General features: G+C 45.6%; 1 protein-coding gene across 1 annotated transcript; it reads left to right on the forward strand.

Annotated features, from left to right (window-relative positions):
• The first annotated feature begins 1,851 nt into the window (after positions 1 to 1,851).
• GPR83 (G protein-coupled receptor 83) lies at positions 1,852 to 9,094 on the forward strand. The gene is made up of 4 exons (XM_081908102.1): positions 1,852 to 2,482; positions 4,570 to 4,695; positions 5,192 to 5,325; positions 7,378 to 9,094. The coding sequence occupies exons 1-4, from the start codon at positions 2,090 to 2,092 to the stop codon at positions 8,003 to 8,005; spliced, it is 1,281 nt and encodes a 426-aa protein (XP_081764228.1). The 5' UTR covers positions 1,852 to 2,089; the 3' UTR covers positions 8,006 to 9,094.
• The last annotated feature ends 10,272 nt before the right edge of the window (positions 9,095 to 19,366 follow it).

Raw genomic sequence — 19,366 nt, forward strand, 5'->3', positions numbered from 1 at the left:
TCAAATATTGTAAGTATGGTAACAAAATTTGGGAAGAAGGTTTTAATGAAATCTCAGCCATAATTGGATGGGGGATGGGATCAGAAATAAAGCTTATTTGACTCTATTAAATGTATTTACAGGGGAAAATCTGGATAGTTTACATTAGAACTTGATGGGCCACTTTGGTGGACATAAAAACCTTACCCACAAGCTGAAATCACGACTTGCAGTTAAGTAGCCTTGTTGGTGCTTTTCCATTATCCTTGCAGTAGGAAAAATTTAATTTCTCACTATTTGCGAAAGAACTTCAATCCTTTCATGTAACCAAGAAGGATGGATAGTGAAGCATTTTCTTTCCCTGAGCAATAAATATTTACTGTCGTCTGTTGCCTAGCAGCAAATGGCTCTATAAGAATCAACATCTTCCTGCTTTGACATGCTAGCTGTGATTTTGAAAAGGAGTTTTGCCCCCAGAGATGAAAGCCTGTGGTCAATGCATGTCAGTTGTGTGTATTTAGCAGTCCTACATATAGCTGCTAAGTTATTAAAACCCAACATTGGTTATGAATAAAAATGAAATGCATGATTGAAAATACATTCTTCTCTCTTAAATATATTCCCAACAATGTATTTCATAGTGAAATGTATCTCGGAAGAATGTGAGAGAATGTATTATTAACAACATAATTTCGTAGAGAAATTTATTCTCTCACATTTTTCTATTTAAAAATGGCCACATTGTAATGCGGCATCCCAGTTGCAAAGATTTTAATAACGAGGCAGCTCACATTTGCATATGATAGGGTCATCTGAATGTGTGTTAAGTTATATTTGTCAGGATCCAAGGGACTGTATTACGGGCATGCAAGAGCTTGCATGTGTATGTTTTGGCCACCACACACCCAGTTTCAAAAGTGGTGTTTATGGGCCATGTGAGGTTGCTGCTCTAGAAACATATGACCAACTCATTGGACATCCAGAAATGAATCCTGGCAATCTCTCAGCACCATGCACAGGTATGTATTAGAAGCTGCCCTATACGGAGCCAGATTGTTGATTTATTTAGCTAGGTATCGTCCACCCTGACTGGCAACACCTCTCCAGGGCTTCAGACCAGAAGTCTTCTCCAGCCCTACCTGGAGATCTCTGGGATGGAACCAGAGACCTTCTTCATGGAAGGCAGATGGTCTACCACCCAACTAGAGTCCTTCCCCAGCATATTTCCCCCCCGATAACTTATGAAGACTATTGTCCACAGCCCAAGGTCCATATATTTGCAAGGAAATCGAAAGCAATGGAGGGATGCACCTTAAATGGAAAAGCATCAGTCAAAATGATGGGAATTAACTTTAATTGTGTTTATCTTAGGACAACTACTTTATCCTCAAAGTGCTACCTCTTTAGGGAGGCGGGCGGAATAAGCAATAATGGAGCAATCATAGTTGGGAGTGTTTTTCACAAATGCCTCATCAGTACCCTAGGTATAAACCATGCCATTTGGCTCCTGAAGCATGCTACCCAAGTGTTTGCATGTGTTCATATTTTGCCTTTTCAGCTAGATAGATAACGGTGAAAGGTTGTGGGGTTCTGCACAAGGCGGAAACTAGCCTGCAATTTACTTGAATAGAAGATACTTTTCAATTGGACCACCTTCCTGAACACAGCACCGCGGGCACTGACCAAACGAGGAGTTACTGCCGTGACATAAGAAGCCAGCATTGCAGTAATTGGTGGATTATTTCTGCCCCCCCACCCTGTTCCTATTTTTCAGAAAGAGTGGAAGCAGAAAATTGAACCCACAGGGGGAGTGTGTGCAAACGAAACAGGTGCTTCGGAATAGGAACAATACTGTAAACCAATAGGCTGAGTTCTTAGTCAGCTTTCTATCGGGAAATGTGCCGAGAAACTCTTGCGTGCCTTGATTATGGGAGAGACTTGCAAGGGCACAGCAGTTACCACTGATATTTTGCCATAGATTTCTGCACCTTGTTCGCAGTCCTAAAGACTGCCTCCTAACAAAAGCTGAGCATGCCTGGTTCTATGTCCTGTCGATTGAGCACATAGAGGGAGCTGCTTTGGAAGACGGACGTTGATCCTTTCCAGCCCCATGGGAACGATTACTTGCTGTATGTGGCTTTACCTCACTCACTTTGCCAACTCCCTCGTGAGATCTGAAAAGTTTGCAGTCAATGGCAGCTTGGGGGCGTTATTTGAAGCACCGAACATCTCTCACTTTTTATCTTGGACAAACTATACACTTGCTGACTGGCAGAGCTTTCTGGAAGGGAAAAGGTACGGGTCAGGTTCCCAAAACCTTCTTGTGAAAATCCTCCTCGTCGTGGCGTACTCCGTTATCATAGTGTTCTCCCTCTTCGGCAATGCCTTGGTGTGTCACGTCATGGTCAAAAACAAACGGATGCATTTTGCCACCAGTCTGTTCATTGTGAATCTTGCTGTGGCGGACTTAATGATCACCTTTCTCAACACTCCCTTTACTTTGGTAAGAGCATGGGGATAATGTTTATATTTATTGAGATTATTGTTTAAGTAGCACAATACTTGCATGTGGATTTAGCTCCCTTGTGTCTGCTAAAATTATTAGGGGGGCAGGGGGTGGTAGCAACACAGTTTATTTAAAAGTAGTAATTGTTAGTGATTGCCTGCAGGGTGGTTGTTCTGTGTTGGCGTGTGTGTAAGCAGAGAGCTGTGTTATCCTAGCTACTTATACTAAGCTAGTAATGTGTTTAAGGTATCATTGTACTTTTTAAAAGCACCTCAAAGATTCATTAGTAAAAGTCTCTTGCATAAGCTCTTGCAAACCGAAAGGGGATGCAGAGTGTTGGATGAATATTACTATCAGTGTATGCATAGTCCTTTGATCCATTATGAAAAGCACTGCATCAAGGATTTATTGTGTTATCTTTGGAGGCAACAGGCATATATATTCATAACAAATGGGATTCGTTGGCAGCTAAGTTGCTTCCCCATTTGCAAGAAAGCTAGCTGAATGCATTGCTCTCCGCAATCAGATCTTAATAGCTAAATTAGTTAGCATCTGCTGGGTGCAGCTTCACGTAGCTCAATCAGCTCTCAGGGCCTGAAGCCTTGATTGTGCTCTGAGGAGCGTACTTCACAATTTCTATAGCATTAGGGAGCCACAATAGCTTGGATTGTGCGACTGGTGGTCATCTTCCTGGCACAGATTCAGCTAGATTCCCTTATCTCTGTTATGCCTGTAGACAGACAAACCAAACCAAAGGAAATAGAGCAACACACAGCAAAGTTCTCTGTCAAACCGAAACCAGAGTGATTTATTGGATGCAGAGCTTTGCTTCTAGTAAGTGACGAATTATTGTAATAAGTACCTGCATATTGTAACAAGTATCTGCATAGTATCATTATCAAATTTGTTAGTTGCTTTATGTTGCCCAGGGCAACCCAAAGCAACTTACAACCAAACAAAGAAACATTAAAAACATCCCACCCACTTGTAAAAGACCATAGATAATGGCCAAAGGCCTGGCTACAGAGGGAAGTTTTCATCTGGTACCTAAAGAAATGAAACAAAGGTGCCAGGCAAGCATCCCTGGGGAGAGCATTCCTCAAACAGGGAGCCACCATGGAAAAGGCCCTGTCCTATTGCTGCCCTCTGAACCTCTTGTGGAGGACACACACAAAGAAGGGCCTCGGATGAAGATCGCAGGGTCTGGGGCAGTTCATATGGGGAGAGTTGGTCCTAGAGGTATTGCAGTCCTGAGGCATTTTCATTTTCAAGCCCTATGGCATTTTCAAGTGTTTAAAGCAGATCACATGCATTATTTTACTGTAAATCCTGCAGAAATCCTGCAAGGTAGGAAAGTGCTACTTTCTCCATCTTGCAAATGACTGGCTGATAGGGATGGGGGAGGGTTTCAATTCAGTTCACATTTAGAGTTCAATCTTTCACACTATCCGACACACTATGTGAACACAAGTTATGCCTAGAAATTCACACTTCTATTTATTTTGCAGTGTGGTTTTCCAACCAAGCAATGTTTATGTTTATTATTATTAAAGCATATATTCAGGGACAGTGTACATAAAAATGAATGAATAGGTGAAAATAATGTACTGCACTGGGAAATTACTTGCAGAAATGTGCACATTAATAAAAAGCTGCATAGAACAATGTGCCAGGAAAAGTTTGCATTAAAACGCTGATGAATTTTCATGAGTTTTATTGGGGTGGGGTGGAGAATCGCAACAGACATGTGATGAACTGAATTTAAGGTTGGGAAAATGAGAAACGAGATTGACAGAATCTTTTCTCCTTAGCTGAGAAGGAGTGGCTTGCTCAGTCAGGTCTCAGAAAAACTGCAAAGAAAAGCAAGTTAAAAGATAGTTCTTCGGAACTGTCTGGTGTGTGTGTGTGTGTGTGTGTGTGTGTGTGTGTGTGAGAGAGAGAGAGAGAGAGAGAGAGAGAGAGAGAGAGAGAGAGAGAGAGAATATCCATTTGTGCTGGAAGTAGAAGCAAGTCCTATCAAGGAGGACCACAACCCCAAGCCCTGCTGGGATTGTAAAAAGTGAAAATTGTCTTGTTCCTGCCAGGCTCGCTTCGTGAACAGTACGTGGATATTTGGGAAGGAGATGTGCCACATCAGTCGATTTGCCCAGTACTGTTCCCTCCATGTCTCTGCCTTGACCCTGACGGCTATTGCCATAGACAGACGCCAGGTGAGGAATTTTTTTATTCTAAACGGCAATCAACAACATTTGGGGCATGCTTTATTTTACTTCTAAAAGCCTTTTTGAGGAGATAGCCAGCTGGCAGGCCTCACCCAATATCCCGCAACATCTCCCATGAGGAGTATTAACCTCTTTTCCTGGTGACAAAACCTCCTTCCACAGCGTTGCTATTTTGCAGGTGGGATTTAACTGCATATAGGCAAAGTCGGGTTGCGTAATTAAAGTGAATTTTGTGCTTTTAGAAGCCCTCCTCTCCCCACCCCCGCACCAAATCAGACCTTTTCCCCATAAGGGAAGTGATGGGGAAATTAATGGAAAAGTGTAGGAGATAAATTTTGTGATGTGATGTCATATAATCTCCCCTCAGACAAACAAGAACGAATGCTCAATAAATAGCAGCAGCAGATGACATAGAATGCTCCTGCAAACTTTATCTTTACATTTCTAAAATAAAGCTTTTCCCCCCAACGTGCTCTGCAAACAGGTGATACTGCATCCTCTGAAGCCTCGGATTTCGACTGCAAAGGGTCTTGTTTGCATCTCCATCATCTGGCTAATGGCCACATGCTTCTCTCTCCCACATGCAATCTACCAGAAATTATTCACTTTTGAATACAGGTAAGGGGGACTTTTTGGCAGAGCAATCTTTGGTGTGCTGGTCCCAGGGGGTTACAGTGCGGCGTGGTCCGAGTCCAGTCCAAGGTCAAGGGTGTGGTATGGGGGCTGCCCATCAAGGCTGAAGCGGGGTCCAAGGCAAGGAGTCAGGTGAGGCCAGGAACTCTGGCAGAAGAGCAGGACAGGGTGCAAGCGGGAACAGGTTACCAACAATGTTGCTTCTGCAACCTGGGACTGGGCTGGCTGGCTTTTATCTCCTTTGAGGCATAGGGCGGTCCCGGTCCACAGGTGACTCACCTCTCCTGGCCTAGAGGCGAGCACTCCTCCTGCGGGAACTTAGTTCCCTCCGCCTCTCTGCCCTGAGCCTCTGCAGCTCAGGAGAGGCTGGAGGGTTACTGGACCCAGAGGCAACCTCAGCTTCCTCTGACAGGGCTGAGAGTGGAGCACCTGCAGGCAATGGGTCCTCGATCACCTCCAGAGCCAGAGCAGATTCAGCTGGTGTCTGCTCCTGAGGATCCGGCACAGGTGAGGGCCCTTCAGGTTCAAGCCCCAGCCCCGGCTCAGCCGGTTCTGGAGGCGGGGACTCCTGTGTAGGCTAGGATTCCTCAGGTTCAGCCTCTGAATCCAATTTCCAGGCCATCACACTTGGGCTTCTGTCAGGTAATTGCATCCTTGAGTCAGTGGCGGACTTGGGTACGATGGTGCCGTATGTAAGACCAACATTTAGAACCCACCCCTTGTTGGGATACTGCCGGGAGACGAGGGCATCAGGCAGGCCCCCAGCCACCGGCCGGCAGCCGGGCGAAACTCCGGTTCTCAGAATAGCATCAATCAGCGACACAAGCCTCAGATACCCTTAGAGACTTGGCATGCTCTTATCAGCGGAGTGAGTAACCTCTCACAATGGAAGTGGCAGACAGAGACATGTGTAAGCATTATTCAGGTAAAGGTAAAGGGACCCCTGACCATTAGGTCCAGTCATGGCCGACTCTGGGGTTGCAGCACTCATCTCACTTTATTGGCCGAGGGAGCCGGCATACAGCTTCTGGGTCATGTGTCCAGCATGACTAAGCTGCTTCTGGCGAACCAGAGCAGCACACGGAAACGCCATTTACCTTCCCGCCAGAGCAATACCTATTTATCTACTTGCACTTTGACGTGCTTTCGAACTGCTAGGTTGGCAGGAGCAGGGACCGAGCAATGGGCGCTCACCCTGTCGCGGGGATTTGAACCGCGACCTTCTGATCAGCAAGTCGTAGGATTAATTTTTTTACTGTTGTGCTAGTTCCTGTACACACCTCTCTATCCGTAGCAAGCAAGAGATGCTCTTTCCATTCCAGGACACATCCCAGCTAGGCAAAAACATTCCAGGTCTGTATGAAACAAGACCAGAGGGTGTGTGAGGATGAGTCCCAAGGGCCAGATAGAGAGGCCTGGAAGCTGGGCCTGTGGTTCCCCACTTCTGATCCAGAAGATTCTATGTTGAGATTAATGACCCTCAGGGGTCAAACTCCACAATTCTATGATTCTAAGTGAGGGCTTCCCAAAAATACCCCAGGAGCCAGTTTATAGTGCCATCTATGGGACGTGGGTGGCTCTGTGGTCTAAACCACTGAGCCTTATGGGCTTGCCAATTGGAAGGTTGGCGGTTCGAATCCCTGCAATGCAGTGAGCTCCCATTGCTCTATCCCATGTCCTGCCAACCTAGCAGTTCGAAAGCATGCCAGCGCAAGTAGATAAATAGGTACCGCTGCAGCAGGAAGATAAATGGTGTTTTTGTGCGCTCTGGTTTCCATCATGGTTTAGTCATGTTGGCCACATAACCTGGAAAGCTGTGGACAAACGCCAGCTCCCTTGGCCTGAAAGCGAGATGAGCACCACAACCCCATAGTCGCCTTTGACTGGACTTAACTGTCCAGGGGTCCTTTTTTTAAAGTGCCATCTGATGAACAACCTAGTGTTTCCTCACTGCTGAAGCCAAGCCAGACGCAATAGAGAACATCTAGCGGTCCCCTGGCGTAGCATATTAACGGAATATCTGCCCTTGATTTTCAGGGAGGAGATCACCCGATCCTTGTGCCTCCCCAATTTTCCCGAGCCAGCTGATTTGTTCTGGAAGTACCTGGACTTGACAACTTTCGTTCTGCTCTACGTGCTGCCCCTTCTCATTATCTCCATCACCTACGTGACCATCGCCAAGAAGCTCTGGTTCCGCACTGCCATCGGGGTTGTGATGGTTGAGCAGTACTTTGCCCTCCAGAGGAAGAAGATTATGACCATTAAGATGCTGATGCTGGTGGTGGTGATCTTCGCTGTCTGCTGGTTCCCCTTGAACTGCTACGTCCTCCTCCTCTCCAGCCAAGTCATCCACACCAACAACGGCCTGTATTTTGCTTTCCACTGGCTGGCCACAAGCAGCACCTGTTACAACCCCTTTATTTACTGCTGGCTCAATGAGAATTTCAGGGCAGAGCTGAAGACCTTTCTTAAGGTCTGCCGGAAATCCCCAGATCCAAGGGAGCAAAGGCTTCCATCTCCTGCTGGTCTGCCGTGCAGGGCAGCCTGGCCACAGAGAGATCACCACAAGGGTTTACAGGTCTCCCTTGACCTCCCGTCCACCTCCAATTTTCAGCTGAGAAAGAATGACATCACCGCTGTGCAGCCTATAGTTGCTGTGACTTGAGCATCGAAGCAGACTAATTGGGTGGTCTACGGCAGCACTGCAAGGAGGCCTTCTCCAGGTCTGATGCACTGGGCAACTCCGCAGAAAGCTCTGCCTTGTCCTTTAGTGTGTGTGGCTTTGCTCACTCGCTTGAGTCTTTCAAAGCTCTGAAGAACCATGCGTTTGCTCCTGTGTCGTGCTCCTGTGAGATTCAGTGATATTGCAATGGATGGATAGGTCAGCAAGAGGTTGATGTAAAGGATCTTCCTTTGGGGCAGAGAGTTGGCCCTTCTAAATCCTCCCAGCTCCATGGTTCTGGGTCTGCCACACTGCCAATGATGGGCAGGAACCAATCTGGCAGCTGCTAATGACATCAAGGCTAGGTTTTCACATGTGATGGAGGGGTGGGCATTATTCTCTAAAGAGATAAGAGCCAAATAGGGGCCAGGAGCCAAGTTTTGTCAAGTGATACTTGACATTAAAGAACCAAGATTGGTTAACCACCCTGTGTTCCCATCACACATTCAGGAACGAGTCTCAGTGCCCACATTTTCTCCAGCAATAGGCAGACATAGACTTTGCTCTTTGGGAAAGGCATCTACAACAATTTTGAGAGTGGCCTCCCGAATCCTGGCCAAAATAGATTTTAGGGGACGCTTTGTCCAGAGACTTATCTCAGAGTGTTTCACCCCTGAAGAAAGCCTTTATTTGCCTTTGCAGTTGAGTTAACCTTAACTTTAACCTTAAACCCACTTCAAGGCTGAGAAACTAGATGGAGAAAATGAAACGAGAACACAATTCATTTGACATGTATTTTAGTTGCAATGGCTCTTATTGATTAGTTGTCAGTGCTACTTTCTGAGCAAAATCATGGAGTCTGCAGAACAGGCTTCTTGCTGTGAGTAAATCATTTTTTGCAATGACTAAGTGTCGTTCAGCCTTTGTTTTCCAGTGTGTCATGGTGTGACATTTGAAAATAACCCCCAGGGTTTTGATGAATTTGTTGACCCTAGTTTGTTACGCTAGGGTTTCTGTAATAGCTTGCTTTATGAAACAGCAAGACAACTGCAAGAAAGTTCCTTCTGTGACTAATAAAGACTATTTCTGTTACCAGCTGCCTGGGTCCTCTGATTCCATCATACTACACATGGGTCTCCAGATGATCTCTGGCCGTCAGCTGAGCTGGCTGGCAATGATGGGAGTTGTAGTCCAACATTATCTGTGGCCCCAAAGTTGATGAATTCTGGAGTAAATAATTTGTGCAGCTGGATAAGCATAGGTGATACATGAACTATGCTGCTATAGATGGAGGTAACAGGACATTAAAAAAACAATTAGCACATCGCAATGTTCAAGAGCAGTGATACGACCAGGACAGGGCTTTAGGGCAGAAGGGCCTCAAATTCAGCAGGGCTGCATACCCTCCAAGTGTCCTGATTTTTCAGGGATAGTCCCGGAATTACAGAAGCCATCCTGGTTTCTGATTTAATCCCGGAATGTCCTAGTTTTCCTTTTCCCTCCCATTGGAGTGTGTGTGTGTGTGTGTGTAGGTGCAAAAACTGAGTACTGTTTATCCTGAAAATAAAATACTTGCACCAAATTTGAAATTATTATTTTTTTGGAAATACTTTATTGTCATACAATATTGTATGACAGTGTATACAGTGAGATTACACGAGCACCCCCCACTCAGCTCTCTTAGTTTTAATTCCCCTCGTTTACTGACGCACACCCACCAAACCCGAAAGTCAGTTACCCTGTTGTTATCTTTTCATTCAGCAGCCTAACAGCCCACGGACAGAAGCTGTTCTTTACCCTGTTGGTGCGACTAATCATGTTTCTATATCTTCTGCCCGAGGGCAGGAGATCAAAAAAAGTGCCAGCCAGGGTGTGAATTATCCCTGAGAATTTTCCACACTCTCCTGAGGCAACGTTCTTCCGCTATTTCATCCAGCGGATTCATGGGACAGCCCATAATATCTTGTGAAGGAATGAAGGAAATGGTGATGAATTGGGAGTGGGGGGACCTGGTAAATGTATTATATTTCTATTTAAATGATAAGTCATCATTTCTAGATTTGCATGTCCACGCTCTGTAGCTCAGTGGTAGAGAGCCAAAGGTCCCGGTTTCAATCGGTTATCTCCAGGCAGGACTTGTCTGAAAAGTCCCTTGCATGAATACTTGGCAGGTCCCTGTCAGTCAGAACAGACAGTGCTGAGCTAAATGAGACCGTGGTCTGACTTGGGATAAAGGTAAAGGTAAAGGTACCCCTGCCCGTACGGGCCAGTCTTGACAGACTCTGGGGTTGTGCACCCATCTCACTTAAGAGGCCAGGGGCCAGCGCTGTCCGGAGACACTTCCGGGTCACGTGGCCAGCGTGACATCGCTGCTCTGGCGAGCCAGAGCCGCACACGGAAACACCGTTTACCTTCCCGCTGGTAAGCGGTCCCTATTTATCTACTTGCACCCGGAGGTGCTTTCGAACTGCTAGGTTGGCTGGCGCTGGGACCGAGCAGCGGGAGCGCACCCCGCCGCAGGGATTCGAACCGCCGACCTTTCGATCGGCAAGTCCTAGGCGCTGAGGCTTTAACCCACAGCGCCACCTGCGTGGTGGATAAAGGTAGCTTCCTATTAATTGGTACAAGTGAATTATATGCAGGTCTGCATATTTTTTGATAAGCATTTTAATCTCTCCCCTCTCCCCTGTCTCTTTCTGTACAGAGAAAGAGAGAGATGGACAGATGGCTTTTAATCATGATGGATATATGTTACTGCCAGGATCAGGCAGATTGCACCTGCGTTCTTAAGCATGTCAGACTAGGACCTGGGAGACCAGGGTTCCTCCCCTCCACACTCATCCATTCAGTCACTTCCTCTCAGCCTAACCTACCTCACAGGGTTGTTGTGAGAATTAAATGAGGAGAGGAAGAGCCATACACGCCACCTTGAGTTCCCTGGAGGAAAATGCGGGATACAATTGCAATAAATGCAATAAGTATACCTGAAGAAGCGTCTCCACCCCCATCGTTCTACCCAGTCCACCGCTGAGGGCCTTCTGGCGGTTCCCTCACCATGAGAAGCAGAGCTACAGGAAACCAGGCAGAGGGCCTTCTTGGTAGTGGCGCCCGCCCTGTGGAACGCCCTCCCACCAGATGTCAGAGAGATAAACAACTACCTGACATTCAGAAGACATCTGAGGGCAGCCCTGTTCAGGGAAGTTTTTAATGTGTGACATTTTAATGTATTTTTAATCTTTGTTGGAAGCCGCTCAGAGTGGCTGGGGAAACCCAGTCAAATGGGCGGGGTACAAATAATAAATTATTATTGTGTGTGTGTGTGTAATATATCCCAGACAGGAGAATGCTGTTGTGCTCAGGTCCTGCTTACAGGCTGCCCATGGACATCTGACTGACCAATGTGAGAACAGGGCATTGGACTAGATGGGCCTTTGTTCCTATCAGGCAAGGCGCTTATGTTCAAAAAATGAGAGTTTGACAAATGGCCTTGGTATAATTCGTTCCAATCAAATGTTAGGGCCTATGTGATGCTATTTCTGCACCCAGTTGTCGTGAAGGATAGTGGATCTGTCACTTGGCCCCAAATTTCTACTCTGAAGTATAATAAATAATAATAATAATAATAATAATAATAATAATAATAATAATAATAATAATTTATTATTTATACCCTGCCCATCTGGCTGAGTTTCCCCAGCCACTCTGGGCGGCTCCCAATCGAATGTTAAAAACAATACAGCATTAAATATTAAAAACTTCCCTAAACAGGACTGCCTTCAGATGTCTCTTAAAGATAGGATAACTGCTTATTTCCTTCACATCTGAAGGGAGGGCGTTCCACAGGGCGGGTGCCACCACCGAGAAGGCCCTCTGCCTGGTTCCCTGTAACCTCACTTCTCGCAATGAGGGAACCACCAGAAAGCCCTCAGCACTGGATCTCAGTGTCCGGGCTGAACGATGGGGGTGGAGACGCTCCTTCAGGTATACAGGACCGATGCCATTTAGGGATTTATAGTATAGTTCCGAGCCTTAGTTTGGTAGCTAACCTGTAGGGGAGAGAGAATGGGCATGCCATATGGTAGAATGTGATAGTATACTATTTCTGTAATAAAGCCCAACGAGCTGATTTGCATGTGGGTGGAGCTGTAGTATGTGTTTATACCCATCTTACGCCAGGCTGGAATCATCAGACGAAAGACACTTTGTAGACATAAATAAATGTGCAAACTCAGGCCACAACAACTGTTTTCTTGGAAAACTGCATCTTTCCCCCCACAAGAAGAAAAACAAAAAGTTGGTGTGTGTTGCGATTTTGGGCAGGCAGGGGAAGGAGGAAGCAACCCTTCTCCTGCCTCTGAAACTGTCAGCCTGTCAGCTGTGGTTTTCAACTTAAAAATAACTAAACAAAATGACGGAGAAAAGATTCATATGGATGTGTGATTCGGCCAGCGGGAAGAAGGTGCAAAAGGAGATGGTTCTTCCCAAATATTCTACCGTGGTATTAAAATAAAAACAAAAACCACTCAATTCCTTCCCACGCAGGGACCTAAGTAAATGTGACAGTCATAGAATTACTTCCAAACCACATCCTCTTCGCAAGTCCCACAGTTGCAATCATACACCCTATAATTGGTCTTGAGCGAAAGCGTTCTAAGTGAACAGAGGCAGAAGCTGAAAAGTTTCTTTTCAAATTGCGTGGGAGTTATCCTCATCTAGCCAGTGGAAGGGGAACACTGGTACTGGGCACATTTACATGTCCACCTTTGGAAAAGAAAGCAAGACCCCCCCCCCAAAAAACCCCCCACATCCCCATCATTCATTACACAAACGAATTCCCAATCAGTTGACTCTCAATCCACTCAATCCCCCCCCCCCCGTGAGTCAAGTAACCCCCTAATATTTTTCTCTCTTTATCTCCTGGATAATCAGACACGCACACACACACGTGAGGCTGGATGTCTCTCAAGGATTCCACAGCAGCAGGCTGGACTAGAGGACCCTCGCAGGTTCCAACTCTACAATTCTGTGGATTTTGATTCTAGAAGCAGCTTCAGTTTTGGGGAAGAGGATGGAGAGACATGCACAAAGGTTGACTCTCTCAAACCGCTGGCATTTGAGGGTACCCTGGTGAAATCTGTTGGCAGTTCATTGAATTTACTTCAATTAATCACAACAGCCGTGATGTTTAAGTCTGTTCTTACTTAGCCAAAACAATAGTAACCACTGGGGTACCCACAAAAGCGGAGGTCACAGGCCTATAAATGACAGACCCATCCCTTCGCCTTGTCTGTAGAAATTAAAGTCACATCGCGAGCAGAATTGAAATCGGTTAACTATGCAATGGCCTTATTGGACCAAGCAGAAAGTAACAAGAAAAGCATTGACAAACCTAGACAGCATCTTAAAAAGTAGAGACATCACCTTCCCAACAAAGGCCCGTATAGTTAAAGCTATGCTTTTCGCAGTAGTGTTGTATGGAAGTGAGAGCTGGACCATAAAGAAGGCTGATCGCCGAAGAATTGATGCTTTTGAATTATGGTGCTGGAGGAGACTCTTGAGAGTCCCATGGACTGCAAAAAGATCAAACATGTTGTTGCTATCAAAGGGTTAAAAGAGTAGCAGAAACGCTCTAATCACTGAGCAGCTGGAGGTCATTAGGCTTCCAGGAACATGAGTCTGTATAAATAGTCCCCCTGTTTGTTTGTTCTCCCCCTTCTCCCCTTTGGGTGTGTGTTTTTGCTGAGATGTGTGGTTCGTCGCCAGGATTGTTTTTGGGTGTTTTGTAAATAAACCTTATTTTGATTTACAAACCGCATGCTCCAGGACTCCTTTTGGGAAGATGCTGCCTCTCCTGCCCTTCTTAGCTGCTGCGCGAAATCCTCTGCCGTGGTGAGACTTTTAAAGAAGGAAGTGCACTGGGCATTTACATTAAACTAATTAAAGTTTAATGGGACAGGTTATGGTTGTTTGTACGTCAAGAAGGAGATAAGGAGAGCAGTTCAGAGTGATTTATGCAAGGACTGGAGTGAAGACAGAAGCGGTTGCCGACAACGAAAGCCTCCAAAGCAGCTTGAGTCCTGCAACGTGCCTAGAAAAGTTTTAAAGAGGCACTGCGCAGTTTGTACTCGCTGGAAGACGTCTGATTCCTCAAGGAGCCACCTCAGCAGCTGGGAGACGGTCTACAGGTGTGTGAGTATCGTTCCTAAGCCCCAGGGAGGATGGCAGAGTCCCAGGAAAGTTTTACTGTCCCGTTTACGCGACTCAATGGGAAAAAATTGGCAAGATTGGAAGGCTAGAGTAAGGGTTTGGTTGCAAGCAAAAGAGTTGTGGAGCTGTACTGAAGCACCGCCTTTACAGGCAGCTGCAGACGCGTCTGCAGAAGCCAAAGCAGCAGCAGCAGCTTCACAGAAACGCGACAGGAAAGCCCAAGGTCTACTAGTTTTGGCAGTGGGACCAGAGCAAATGCCTTATGTTTCTGAGTTAAAGAACACGCATGAGGTCTGGACGGTTCTGCAGCGGTTAAATTCCAGAAACACTGCGGGGGCCAAGATCCATGCTACAAGATGTTTGTTTGATTTACGTCTCCAACCGGGAGCGTGTGTGAAAGAACATATTGCCAAAATGGTGTCTGCCTTTAATCAACTAAGACAGCTGGGCATTCCTTTTTCTATGGAGCAGCAGTCATACATATTGTTGTCTTCTCTTGATAAAAGCTATGAGACTCTAGCTCTAACTTTGGAAGCTATGCCTTCAACTGAATTAACCCTTGAATACATTTCTTCTCGGCTTGCGGATGAACAGGATAAAAGGCAAAGAGAAAGAGGTTTGTCTTTAAAGGGGAGTTATGCTGTGCCTAAGAGTGTTGATGCTGAGTTTGAGCACACAGTAAATGCTTTTGCAGCTAGACACTGTTTTCGCTGTGGTTCCCCTTCCCATCTAATCAGGAATTGCACACGTGAACCTGGTCAAGACAGCAACAAGGCCGTTACCCCTAGTTACCAGACAAGGAGTTCCAGGGGACGTCGAAGAAGAGGAGGAGGTCGTGGCTACTCCCACAGCACACAGCACATGGCTTCAGCAATGGCGTTGATGCAAGGGCGTGGCCAAGGCAGCAATCTACGCTGGTTGATCGACAGTGGTGCATCTCACCACCTGGTGGCGCCATCTAGTGTCCGTTTGCAGAATTGCAGACATTTGCAAACCCCTAAAGTTGTGACAATGGCAGATTCAACTAAACGTTCCTTAGAGACTGTAGGCACAGTGTTCTTGAATTGTTTGCAAACAGAAATTGATGCCTACGTGCTAAAGGGACTGAAGGGGTGTATTTTGTCTGTGTCAGAACTTGATAGAAATGGGTTTAAAACTGTGTTTGAAAATGGGGTTTGCACTATTTCAAAGAATAACGTATCTCTTTTGCAGGTGGAATGCAGAAATGGGTTATATTATTTTGAGACAAGTCCAGATGAAGTTGAACAGGTTCATGCTGGTTGTGTGAACACGCCTACCCATAATTCTTGTGTTCATTTATGGCACCGCCGTTTAGGGCATATTAATTTTCAGTATGTTAAAAGGCAACCTGAATTATCAGAAGGGTGCAAATTGAACAAATGTACTAAGTATTTGGATTGTACTGCATGCAAAAGTGCGAAGGTTCATAGATGCAGCTATCCCAGTTCAGATAGGAAATCTGACAAAGTATTCCAACTTGTGCATATGGACCTGTGTGGCCCAATGCCTGTTGCTAGCATGGGAGGTTCAAAGTATGCACTGTGTCTCTTGGATGACAAAACAAAGGTTACATGGTTTTTTCCTCTCAAAACAAAAGCAGATACTGCAGAAACAGTTAAAAATTGGGTTCATGCGGTAGAACTTGAATTCGGTACTAGAGTACTTGCTTTTCAGACAGACAGAGGGTCAGAATTTACCGGGTCTGTGTTGCAGAATTTCTTTAAGAAAAAGGGAATTAAGCATCGTCTGTCTACACCTTATTCCCCCCAAGAAGGAGGCGTGGCCGAACGTAAAAATAGGGTTCTGCAAGAGTTGGCAAACTCTATGTTGTTTGATGCTAAACTTCCTCAAAGTTACTGGGCGGAAGCCTGGCAGGCGGCTACTCATATTCTGAACCGAGTATATAATTCGGTAATTGATACTACGCCTTATTTTGCTTTATATGGGAAGAAGCCCAAAGTTAATTACTTTCGGGTGTTTGGATCTCAAGCCTATGTACTTATCCCAAAAGCGTTAAGGAAAAAGGGAAGTCCAAGGGCTAGGAAACTCATCTTTTGCGGGTACGAACCACATGCCAAATCTTGGAGGTTTGTGGACCCAGGTGGGGATACTACAAGAGTGGTCCTCAGTAGGAGCGCTGATTTTTGTGAGCAGTCCGGATGGACTCACTTACACGCTAACCCTGACATTTTGAGAGATGATTTAGGCATTCATGCTGAGAAAGAAAGTCCAGAGAGTGATGAGCCAGAAGGGGATGGTGCACACGGTTCAGATGCAGATTCTGATCAGGCACGAGGTTCTTCTCCTAAGGTAGAAAAGCCAGAATCTAGGAGTGCTCCAACTTCGCCAGTCAGTAGGCCTAGCAGACAGCAAAAGCAAAGCAGGTCACCTGCAACACCAAGCCCAAGGGAGGTATCTAAACGGAGGTCTTTATCCCTAGAGGCACGTCCAGACATAAAGTCTGAGACAGATTCTGACAGCCAACGGTCAGAGGGGGCACAAGAGGAGCAATTGCGCAGGTCAAAACGCGCCACGAAGGGCAAGCCGCCAGAGCGGTTTAAGGTGACAAGTGTATACGTAAATATGGCACAGTGTGAGCCAGAAAGCTATATGGAAGTACAACAGCTTCCAAGCTCAGAAGCCGTAAAGTGGCAGGAAGCAATGGAAAAAGAGATGGCTTCAATGAAGTCTCTCGGTGTGTTTACAAGTACAGAGCTTCCGAAAGGGCAACAAGCTGTAGGTTGTCGATGGGTATATCGTTTAAAGCCCACAACTACTGAAGAGTTGCAATATAAAGCCCGGCTAGTTGCAAAAGGGTTTTCGCAGCGCAAAGGTGTTCACTATTCTCAAATCTATGCCCCTACTTCAAGATCGGAGTCATTAAGAATGCTTCTAGCCTCTTCAGCTAAGAAGGGAAATAAGCTGTTTCATTTTGATGTCAATGTGGCTTATTTAAATGCAGACTTACAGGAGGAAGTCTATATGACACCACCACCAGGTTTTGAAGGAGACAAGCCAAACCAGGTCTGGCGCCTACACAAATCCATTTATGGGTTGAAACAGTCCGCCCGTAATTGGAATTCCTGCTTAAACGATGCTCTAGAGAGCATGGGGTTCAGAAAGAGCGCAGCAGATGCGTGTCTTTATCTAAAAGGCTCGGGATGTGAACAAGAAGCAGTTTTGATATTTGTTGACGATTTATTATACAGTGGAAAGGATGATAAACTTGCACAACAATTTGCCACAAAGCTTGGAGAAAGGTTTCAGATAAAATCACTAGGCAATGTATCTGTTTATCTAGGAGTTAAAATTCAGCAAGATGAAAATGGTAACTATTGGCTTAGCCAGGAAGCTAAAATCCAGCAGTTGCTGGAAAGGTTTAAAATGAACAACTGTGCTGGTGTTAAAACCCCAATGGAGTTAAGTTACACAAAGGATGCTCAAACTGAGCAAAAGGCAGAGTTCTGTAATCCCGGGGTTTACCAGTCAGCGATAGGCAGTCTACTCCACATTGCACAGTGGACTCGGCCCGATATAACATATGCTGTCAACATGCTGTGTAGACAAGCTGAAAAACCATCAATGCATGCTTGGCAAGGAGTAAAAAGAGTTTTAAGGTATCTCCAAACTACCAAAAGCTTTCGCTTAAAACTATCAGCAGAGGGCAGCACACAACTTGAATGTTGGGCCGACAGCAGTTGGGCAGATGCTGGACCAGATAGAAAATCAGTGTCAGGAATAGCGATAAAATTTGGAAATGCACTAATTGGTTGGAGATCAAGAAAACAATCACTTATAGCTTTAAGTTCAACTGAATCTGAGTTCAATGCGTTATCAGATATATGTAGAGAACTGGAATTTTATAAGCAACTGGTACAAGAATTGTTTGGAGAATGTTCCCTACCTATCAGAGTGTGGGAAGACAATCAACCTTGTATTAAACTAGCTAAATCAGGTCAATTCAAGGCGCACACAAAACACTTGGATATCCGTTATCAAAATGTATGCCAAAGTGTAAAACAAGGTTTAATTGAACTAAAGTATTGTCCAAGCCAAGAAAATCTCGCAGACGGTTTTACAAAAGCTTTGAGTCCGCAATCTCATAAATGTTTCTGTTCAGGTTTAAATTTGTATTAAGGTTGGTACAGCTCAGTGTTACGAGCGAGAGGGGGTGTTGCTATCAAAGGGTTAAAAGAGTAGCAGAAACGCTCTAATCACTGAGCAGCTGGAGGTCATTAGGCTTCCAGGAACATGAGTCTGTATAAATAGTCCCCCTGTTTGTTTGTTCTCCCCCTTCTCCCCTTTGGGTGTGTGTTTTTGCTGAGATGTGTGGTTCGTCGCCAGGATTGTTTTTGGGTGTTTTGTAAATAAACCTTATTTTGATTTACAAACCGCATGCTCCAGGACTCCTTTTGGGAAGATGCTGCCTCTCCTGCCCTTCTTAGCTGCTGCGCGAAATCCTCTGCCGTGGTGAGACTTTTAAAGAAGGAAGTGCACTGGGCATTTACATTAAACTAATTAAAGTTTAATGGGACACATGTCCATTCTTAAGGAAATCAGCCCTGAGTGCTCACTGGAAGGACAGATCCTGAAGCTGAGACTCCAATACTTTGGCCACCTCATGAGAAGAGAAGACTCCCTGGAAAAGACCCTGATGTTGGGAAACATCACAAGGAGCACAAGGAGAAGGGGCGACAGAGGACGAGATGGTTGGACAGTGTTCTCGAAGCTACCAGCATGAGTTTGACCAAACTGCGGGAGGCAGTGGAAGACAGGAGTGCCTGGCGTGCTCTGGTCCATGGGGTCACGAAGAGTTGGACACGACTAAACATCTAAACAACAACAGAAAGTAACAGTCCAGGCAAAAGCGAAGCGTCATGGCCACAGACCCAACAGCAAATTACGGTACTTCACAACTCTTGCAGAAGACCTCTTGGCTCCTTTTCAACAACCCACTCTCCCAAGCTTGTTCTCCACTGTCCCAGAGGGCAGGACCCGAATAAACAGATTTGAATGACAAGAAAGGAGAATTCAGATAAACACCAGGAAGAACTGTTTGTGGAACGGACTCCCTTGGAAGCTGGTGGACTTTTCTTCCTTGGAGGTTTTCAAGCTGAGATTGGATGGCCATCTACA

This window comes from Podarcis melisellensis (genome assembly GCF_964234715.1).
Source record: "Podarcis melisellensis genome assembly, chromosome: 4".
NCBI classification, from domain to species: domain Eukaryota; kingdom Metazoa; phylum Chordata; class Lepidosauria; order Squamata; family Lacertidae; genus Podarcis; species Podarcis melisellensis.

What these genes read in the sequence shown, in the direction of transcription:
- GPR83 (XM_081908102.1), top strand. Translation starts at nt 2,090, where the DNA reads ATGGGAACGATTACTTGCTGTATGTGGCTTTACCTCACTCACTTTGCC. An exon ending in TCAACACTCCCTTTACTTTG is followed by an intron (nt 2,483 to 4,569) that starts GTAAGAGCATGG and finishes TGTTCCTGCCAG; the next exon opens with GCTCGCTTCGTGAACAGTAC. An exon ending in TTATTCACTTTTGAATACAG is followed by an intron (nt 5,326 to 7,377) that starts GTAAGGGGGACT and finishes CTTGATTTTCAG; the next exon opens with GGAGGAGATCACCCGATCCT.